This window comes from Danio aesculapii, chromosome 25, assembly GCF_903798145.1.
Source record: "Danio aesculapii chromosome 25, fDanAes4.1, whole genome shotgun sequence".
NCBI lineage: Eukaryota > Metazoa > Chordata > Actinopteri > Cypriniformes > Danionidae > Danio > Danio aesculapii.
The window spans coordinates 15363139-15373138 of NC_079459.1; the positions used below are offsets into that span (position 1 = coordinate 15363139).

Consider the following 10000-nt stretch of genomic DNA (forward strand, 5'->3'; position numbering starts at 1 on the left):
ACAACTGTTAAATATTATTTGTAATATTTTCTTTGTTCTCTCCTTGTTTCACAAGTAAATACAGCTCAAATAAATTGTTGATGTCAATGTAAACAATTGTATGTACAATTTATGTAAAATTAAATGGTTTATGTTTGCATACATTTATTTTTGAGTATTGCGTGTAAACTAAAATATCAAATTGAACGGCTGTTTTTAAAAAATAAATGCTATTAAAATAATTGTTTTTCTATAGCGACAAGATAATGCGTCATAGTTTAGCTGAAAATAGTTTTTAAATATTATTTCTAAGCCAATAATGCTTTATGTAATGTAACGTATTTTTTTTTTATTTAATGCCATGTTAGCAATCAAGGCTATTTTCATGGCAAGCATCAAGCATGAAAGGTTCCACCTTCATGGAACCTTTCAATAATAAATATGCAATTAAAAATCAACAAACAAATGAATACATCAATTAAATAAGATTTTTATTGCTAATACATGATGACAATTCTAAGCTTTTTCCTGGTTTCACTTTGCTAAAAAATTTCCTTAAAGGTGCTGTATTTAAGTTTTTGACTCCAAGACATAAAAATACCATAATATGTTTACAGATATTAAAGAAACATGCCAAGTGAACATTCTTGTTTGTCTAAAAAACAATGCTGAAGTCAGATATTCTGCTTTGAAAATGCGTTTTCTGTGCCGGAATGTCTGTCTTTGTTTTTGGTCATTTAACCCACTCACTGCCTGTTTAGCCAATTAGATTTCAGCACCTCGGGTTTGCCTTGGTGGATAATATTTCATTCATTCAGTCAAGAACGCTCTCAAAGCATGCGTCCATGACCGAAATGTGACCTCCGGTGGACAGTAGCAGACTCCGAAATGAGACGAAGATTCAGAGTTCCACATGAGGTTCTCAATTATCAAATAATATAAATATTATGAATGTAAACATTAGGTGAGCAGGATACATTGTACCCATGTGTCCCAACAACACCCTACCCTAGATTTGCAGTGATTAGCAATTTGGCTGTTTGCACCAGACGAAACACTAACAGAAATTTAAATACAGCAATTCAGAAGCACAGAATATGCACTTACGAAATGGTAAGGTTTAGAATCTAATTAATACTTTAACATTATTAAACGTAGATGCTGAATCACTGATATTTGTTGGTTTGCACAGTGAAGTCACAGATCTTGACAATAAAAGAAACCATTTGAAATTGAACTTTAGAACTGAGGTGAACTATCTGCTGCTGCTTTCAGTATTTGGCAATAAATGTCATGTAAAATGGCCTTGAAACTCACATTGTTCACGTTTAACACTAAATAAAGCACATTAGGTGTACCTGAGGTGATTTTTGCCAGTTTTCTGTTATTTAGCTTCAGAAAATAGAAGCCATTTCTAATATATCAATTCAAGGTGTTGGTTAGAACAAAAACCCTTTTAATATGGAAAATATTCCTTCTACTGTGTGCTGTTGCTTTTATTTAGAACACAAATTAAAGCTGCCTTTAGGCTTGACAGTCACACATGGTCCTTAATCTGGCAACCTGTGCTTGTGTTTGTTTTGATCCAGGGATGTAATACCTAGTTCAACCACTGGGTGTCAAACTTGCATACTGCACCTTTACGAGAGATCACTTAAAAAAAAAAGTCCTCTGGAATCATTAAAAGCAGGACAGTCCAGTAAAATGTGTTTTACTGCGAAAGGACTTGTGCAGTACAAACATTGAGTAGGGTCTTCACCTTTGAGCAAAAAACCATGAGTTATTCTTCCATGTCCAATATGACATCCGGTAAAATCACTTGATCGAATCTAGTCTTAAAAAGTCTGTTTGACATTTCAGTTTGTAATTCATACAGTTTATTATTTTTCAATGCAAGTCACTACTCCTGGCGCTTAAAATGTAAACACTGTTAAAAGGTCTCATCTCTGAAGGAGAAATCTGGCATTTATTAACCACTTGCTTCAAAGCTCAAATAATGTTTCAAATGATTATCATTGCTGCTTTTATAAACATCAGTGTGCATTTCACAAACTACAAAGCTTTCACTTGACTAATGCTTAAATCTATTTAAATGTCTAACATGCAAAACATGTAATATGATCATTAGCACTGAAGGTAGGTGATATATGACATGCAATGCAAATGTCCAAACTGATTTGAATTTAGCTGTTGATCACTGAAGGATATAATCTCAATACATGTATTTAAAGGATGAAAGAATATATATATTTTTAAAAGCAGCAAATTTGTCCCCTTTGGTGTGGTGAAACATGCTGAACCAAGACTGCAGAGCTGGTGAAGTTCAAAATCAGCAACAGTGTCGTACCTCTCACAGACTCTGAAGGTGCCAGTGGGAAAGCGATACTGCCAGCAGTTCTGATCGTCCTCAGAGTTAAAGACCCGCTCTTTGTGCTTCTCAGAGGTGATGTGCTGCTGCCACTGCTTATCACTGTTGCAGTTCTTCCCACACAGCCAGCAATGATTACCAGCCTGAAAAAACAGCATTCACAGGGTTATGAAGACAGCATTCATGTAGAAAAGCTTAAAAGTTAAGAAGTTCAGCTGTGTGAAGTAATGTGCAATGAATTACAGCAGAATTCTTCTATATGAATAATAAATGCATTGTTTTGTATATCTTACATTGATCATTAACATTGGTGATATAATTATTAGAGGTTGTCCACATCAAGCATGCCTGCGATTCAGCTGGGTCATGAACTAATAAAAAAACTGACACTGAGAGGTAATTGTGCTATATATAAACAATCAGTTTAAAACGATATTTACTTACAGTTGAAGTCAGAATTATTAGCCCCCCTTTGTTTGTTTTTTTTTTCTTTTTTTAAATATTTCCCAAATAATGTTTAACAGAGCAAGGAAATTTTTACAGTATGTCTGATAATATTTTTTCTTCTGGAAAAAGTCTTATTTGATTTATTTCAGCTAGAATAAAAGCAGTTTTAAAATTTTTATGAACCATTATAGGGTCATAATTATTAGCCCCTTTGAGCTAATTTTAATGATTCAGGGGGGCTAATAATTCTGACTTCAACTGTATATTGAAGCAAACACACTCAAACGACTGGAATGAGCAAGTTAGAAACTTTCTTTTACAAACAAATCAGTTTTGATTGCTGATTGAAACAAAACAGCCTAAAAGATGCTGTGTGGACTACTAGGGATGCACCAAAATGACAATTCTGGGCAGAAACAGAAAATTCTGGATGTACCTGGCTGAAAACAGAAAGTAGTTTATATTATTTAATAAAATAATAACTATTTATTAAAGCAATTTTGTAAAACCTCAAGTTTAACAGCTTATATTATGCTGATTTCAAAAAACAGAAGCTATTAAAATAACCACATTTTATTTACCAGTGTTGCCATGACAGCACAGTAGCGCTATGACAAGCAGCAGGAACAAGTATACTGCATAGAAATGCAGTAACGTTCAGTTTAGAACAACTAAAAATATTAGCCAAAAAGGTGAAAATTCTGTGCATCTATAGTGCAACTATACTGGATCTGACAGTAATGTCACACAACACAAGTGAGTAACTGATGCCATTACATGTTCATGACACTACAGAAATGTTGTTTGATGTCCAAATCTTGATGGACATTATCCCTTTAACTGTCCCACCAAGAAAAAAATTGGATTGCATTTCTTAACTCCTAATGTCACTATTTAACACAATCAATGCATTTTCAACACATTCCACAAATTTCTAAAATATCAGCCTCTACCAAATGGTTGATATGTCGATTTATAGTAAAAGTACCAGAATGAATACATATACTATGAAAAATCTGAAAATATGAAGTGTAATATTCTAATATACTAAATCATCTTTATTTTTTGAAGCCATAAAATATTTCAGATTCCCATTTAACATGCTTTCTTGTTTTGTTTTTTTTACACTAAAACCAAAATCAAGTGAAGCAGGATTATGTCTGTTTGATTTTTTTGTTAAACCAACAATGCTGTGTGTAAACCATTAAATCAGTCATTATTTAAATCATTTTAACAGTCATTATTTAAAACAGTCAAAATATGGTCAACCATTTGGTAGAGCAGGCAATTAAAGAGTTAAAAATGGACATCAGACAATAGCACAAAAAGCAAAAAAATAAACAAACAAGTTTAAAATTGCCAACAGTCACACTAATATTCCTACTTTTGTTGTGAACTTTTAGATACATAGAAATCATTACTATAACCAGTGTAGTTATATTGAAACTGATTGCGATCCTGACACACCTAATAACTGTTAAAATATTATCAAACATTAATAATAGAACTTAAACAGGATGATAATAATAATCTGTTTGGGTCTGCATGCTGGAATTTACATTTGGCTAACTTCAAGTAGAACATAGACCCTTTTCACAGTTCCAAATTTCTCAGTAGTGGAAGGTGGCATGGTTGAGTAAACTTGAGTAAACAACAGTTCTTTTTTTTTTTTTTTACAATCCTATTTGCTGAAATAATAAAAGAAAAATTTAATGACGATGTTATCAAAACTTTCCAAAAAATGGGAAAAATTGTGAGACTGATGACGGCAGCCAGAAGAGAGAATAACGTCAAATTTACTCTCAACTCCATAGACTCTGCATTACAAACACCTTGCATAACTGGCAAATAATTTTTTGTAATTTGAAGCAAAGATGATATAATACATTCATAAATGTTCATATGTTTTTTTTTTTAAATCTAAATAAAAACGTTCAAGGATCTAAGATTATGATGACCGTTAAACAAGTCATAACAGGCTTATGAAAAGGGTCCATTAAAAATATTTAAATGTGACATGAAATAATGTTGGTAACCAGTTTGACTAGGTTTAGCCCTGACTTCCATAGTAGGGAAAAAAAGCTATAAAAGACGATGGCTACTGGTTTTTAATATTCTTGAATAAAAATGAAGTCCAAGAAAACAATGAAAACCTCATTTTTGGGCAGTGCTTAAAAGTGCTTAAAAATCTGCATTTGTATTCAATGTTTGACGTAATCTCAACTGAAACACAAGAGATTGGGACAGTGCAGATCATAGTGTTTTGTTTTATCACAGCTCTGCCAGTGAGAGTGGTTGAGCTCAAGTGCATCTAATAAAAAGCAAATGACAAGCGTCTTGAAGGGGGCGGGGCTTGTCAGATACTAGAGCATTTGATGTGATGAGAAACTGTAGTGTGAGTTAACGAAGTAAACCGTTGATCCATTTAGGAGGAAGTGACAAACTACAAGCTTAACATGTTTATATCAGTTTTATATTTTCTAAACACAAATTCTGTCTGCGTTTTGGTGCACACTAGCTTATAGATATCATAAAAACGAATAATACTGACGCTAACATCTAAAAAATAACTGTATTTTTATTTCATGGGACCTTTAAGACACACAACACATTGCCCATTTTACATTGGAGACATACAGGGCATGTTTAGTGTTCAAAAGCTAGTGGGAGCACAAAAAGTTTAAATATGACAAACTCATCAATGACTATGAGAACAGAACATACTAAAGCTGAGAGTAAGTGCTGTCCTTGACGATCAGTGTTTTGTGATTTGCTTGCTTACATGTACTGGACGGTCTAATATAGAGTGGTGATGTTGTTGTTTGAGAGGCTAAAAAAAGAATGTGATAATGAAATGTGTAAATATAAACACATTTTCTTACCACTTCCTCGGCGTAGTCTGTGGGCATGTGAATCTGTTTGCCATTTTCTCGGGTGGCGATGTTGCTACTTTCTTCACCCCAGCCTGGCTTCTGAGACTGCAGCCACATTTCATATAACTGCTCCATGTCTGCAACTACAAACACACAAACATTATGAACAGACTTTCCATAAAAAAGGTGATAAAAAGGGATTTTTGAAAAGCACTTTGGGCCTTAGGGTCGGACCTAAACACACTTGCAGCCAAATCAGCAGTAAGAGGCATGTCTTGTAACAATAGCGGCGATGACAAAAAAGGGGCGAGGTCCTGTTGGTTTATAGACGTGTTTGTTTTGGTGCTTCCAAACATTATGTTAACATTAGCTACGTTTTCGTCCACCTATTTTTATGTGGATTTTGGATATGCGCATAAAAAAAAAAATAAAAAAAACAGTTGATGGAAACGCCAAGACGTGCATAAAAAACATGCGCATAACTGAGTAGGATAAACTTTTTATTCGAATAGGAAAAGATGCGCATAAACCATGATGTAAACACTTTTACTAAAAAAATTGCCAGTATGCGCATTAAAGGGCACATGGTTCTTAAATACCTCTTTTTTATGATTTAATATTAATATTATGGTTCTTCTGAGTGTGCCAGTTTAGGTTCAGTTTAAAACACAATTCAGATTTTTTTAATTATAATGTGTTAAAAAGTGTCATGTTGGGGGCGTGTCCACAGTTCGCTGATTTAGGAGTGTGTTGTTTCACATGTAAATTAGTTTCGGCTTCCCGCCAATGTAACAAGGGGGCGGAGCCATGAGCTCACCCGCTCTGCGTTTGCAACAGAGTCTGACAGGCAGACTGAGAGGAGCAGGAGTGAGAGGATTCGCATTCAGTTGTAGATGTACGTCTCGGAACACAGACCAAGCAGAGAGTACAAAATCATGTGTCTTTGTACAGTTTTACAGCCAACTGTGTGCTAGTTTCAAGTGCAGAGCTTGTACAAAGAAACTAATAACCACGCACACTGAATTAACTTTGACTGGGGCACCGGATGCGCCGCTCAAAGCCGCGACAGGGCACACCAGACACTCTCTGTGGCGCGGCAGAAACATGAAGTGTACCGAATTGTCGCGCCACGCATTTTTGAATTCTAAACATAGGTTTCTATCAGGGTACACACAACAGCGCTTCAAGTCTGCAGCGGTCCGCAGCGCCCAGCCGTCGACTTGTGTACCCTGATAGAAACCTATGTTTAGAATTCTAAAACGCATGCTAGTTAGGATCACAGGGAGCTTCTGGGATTGCGAGAAATGCAAACGGCTGAAGTATAAGGTAGACTCAATGAGAAGTACACATGTTTGCAAACCTACCTAAAGATACAACCAATAATTCCGATTAGAGCGATAATGTAAAGAATATTGCTCTTGTGTTGAGCCCAATGAGCCTTGCATCTAAAAATAGAGCTAGGGTGTTCCTTTAGTGATATTGCTTCGACTCACGCTGAAAATGGCGGACGTGAATCAACAAACTAAGGATATGATGACACGCCTGTCAATCAATATTGGTGGGCGGGGGGACCGCACTACGTAAAGTTGCGGTCGGTTTGAAAACCGTTCCAATTGGTCCACCGTTTTTTATGTTGTTAAATTGTAGAAAAAGCACTGGGTGTGCTTATATCACCCCAATATGACTGTCTATACACCATACATGCACATATGTCTGTCCAAACAGCTTGAAAAGTAGATTTTTTTTACCATAGGAGCCCTTTAAAGTAAGTCATGTAATTTTGTTATAAGAGATCATTTGATGGTAAAAATGTGTGTGAATAGACAAGCCAGCAGGCTGAGCACATTGTTTGACATCTGAAATGTTGTTTTGGTCATTCTAAAAACACCTTAACCTTTTCAGTTTAGTGTTATTATACTATTAATGACCTCCAAAACTGTTAAGGGTGTCTGTGCGCCGCATCTCACGCCTTCAAATGCCACCACATGTTCATTGCGGGTCGACATAATGTCTTCTGAAATGCAAGTAATTTATTAAATAAGGAAAATGCAGCTTCTCCTACTGCAGTAAACTCCATTTTTACTGTTGATATTTGGCACCAGTTAATCAGAATTTTGTTCTCTTTGACTCGTTGAATGGAATAGCTGCTTTATTTGCACGTCTTTTATGTGAAATTCCAGTTATACACAAATTTAATTTGCAACTTTGGATGGAAACATAGCTATTGTTAATTGTCTCATCTCAATGCAAGCTATATGTCTCTGTATGGTGCTGTATGCAAATTGACTCTTCAACATCATAAAAATACCATAACATCTTTGCAGGTAGTTAAGAAACATGTCAAGTGAACATATTTCTCTAACAACCTTTATTCTCCTTTGAAAAAGTGTTTCTGTCTTTATTTTGGTCTCTGCAACCCCGACCACTTTACTCAGTTAGATTTTGATGCATACAGTTTGTGCGCATGTTGTCCGACACTGTTTAAGTAAATTAGGTTTTAATTTAATTGTTTATGAAGTTTTGCTAGCACACAGTTAGCTTGGATATATAAAATTAACAAGTCACACAGATGTACTCAAAAGCAAACAATTTATCCAAGTATCCTCCAAATTTATCCACAATCTATTCATTTTATATGTAATTTAGTAAGTAAGTAATGTGTATTTATATAGTGCATTTATTGTGTATGGCCAAAGCGCTTCACAATCATGAGGGGGGGGGGGGGGGTCTCTCTACACCACCACCAGTGTGCAGCATCCACATGGATGATGCGACGGCAGCCAGAGGACAACGGCGTCAGTGCGTTCACCACACACCAGCTATAGATGGAGTAGAAAGACAGTGATGGACACAATTCAGTGGATGGGGATGATTGGAAGGCCATGACTGATAAGGGCAGATGGAGGGAATTTGGCCAGGACACTGGGGCTACACTTATGAGCGATAATGGTGTACAGTAAATAATTACTGATACCATTTTGTCAATATTGATACAAAAAAGTTTGGTATGAATAGCTATAGTTTTATTAAAATGTGGCTTCCTGAGCGCGCACCTTGAATGCCAATAAGCATTCCAACCAAGTAAGTTTGCTATTTTCAATGGAGATGGGCCACGTGGACATCGCTCCCTATCTGCTTGCATAAACTGCACCTAGTTGAAAACAACTTTTCAGAATGCCACGAGTGCACCATGATTAATGTTACTAGAACTAACAAATCAGCTTCAGACTTTGTATGGCATATATACATTTCAGTATTAACGGCAGACTAATTAAACACCAAGCACCCAAACACTGCAGTGCTTTTTAATTTTCTCCATAAGTAAAACTTGTATCAGAACTGAAGCACTGGTTTTGTCTGTTTGTCATCCTCCAAAAAAAACAGTTGATGGTCGCCAAGATACCACAGACACCAGGGCAGAGCGAGTGCAAAGCGCATTGAAAACAGTAAAGGAAACCACACGCCTTGCACTTTTCATCTGACTTTGAACACGGTATGTGAACGCACTCAGGTTGGGTTTCGTCATCACCACCTCAGGTCAGAATAACAGCAACAGTGAAGAGATTGTAAATAAAACGGATGTGTTAGATCACCAGTGTGGCTTTTTGGTTTTCGTATCTTGTGCATCCGACCACTAGCACCCCATCTAAATGAATTTTTAGCATCGGGGTAATGTAGTCACACATGTACTTTGGCAGAATTAAAACCAGACCAAATTGTCTTTTAATTGGTAATTTTGCAATACTTATTTGAATAACGGTGATTGGTTTCTTTACTTGTAAGCTCAGATTTAAGTATTATAATTTGTTTTGTTTACAGAGTTTGAGGATTACTAGCATTAGTATTATTGACATTTCACAGATGCTGACCTACCTTAAAGTTTGCCTTGATTGTTCAGCGTTTACACTTTTTACCATTGCACACACTTTGTAACATTTTATTTATCAAGTTTGAGAGTCTCTTTAACACTTATGTTTATTTTATTAAAATACATGACAAGATAATTTTGTTTATTTTTTGTCTCTTAAAATTATTTACCTTAGTAATGTTAATAAATGTAAAATTAAGTGGTAAAAAAAAAAAAAAAAAAAGTATAAATTATACTGGACTATATTTCTAAATGGATTGTTGAAAAATATTCAATAATTATCAATACTGAATGATATGAAAGATTATATGGTGATAAACGTTTTAATCGCCCGGCCCTACAATAGATATAGATATAAATGTAGAGGATTAGAAAACAACATTAGTATCCAAACATTTTATAAGCCTATCATTCAAATGTTTAAGGTCATAAACAAAAAAATATTAATTTATTCAACATCAAACT

At 35.2% G+C, this 10000-nt stretch overlaps 1 protein-coding gene across 1 annotated transcript in view; it reads right to left on the minus strand.

The window, feature by feature from the left end:
- Positions 1-1734: 1734 nt before the first annotated feature.
- The window catches only part of zc3h7a (zinc finger CCCH-type containing 7A), a 34969-nt gene continuing 26703 nt past the window's right edge, over positions 1735-10000 (minus strand). The window contains 3 exon segments of the mRNA XM_056451286.1: positions 1735-1738; positions 2327-2490; positions 5677-5810. Of these exon segments, the coding sequence (XP_056307261.1) occupies positions 1735-1738; positions 2327-2490; positions 5677-5810 (302 nt within the window).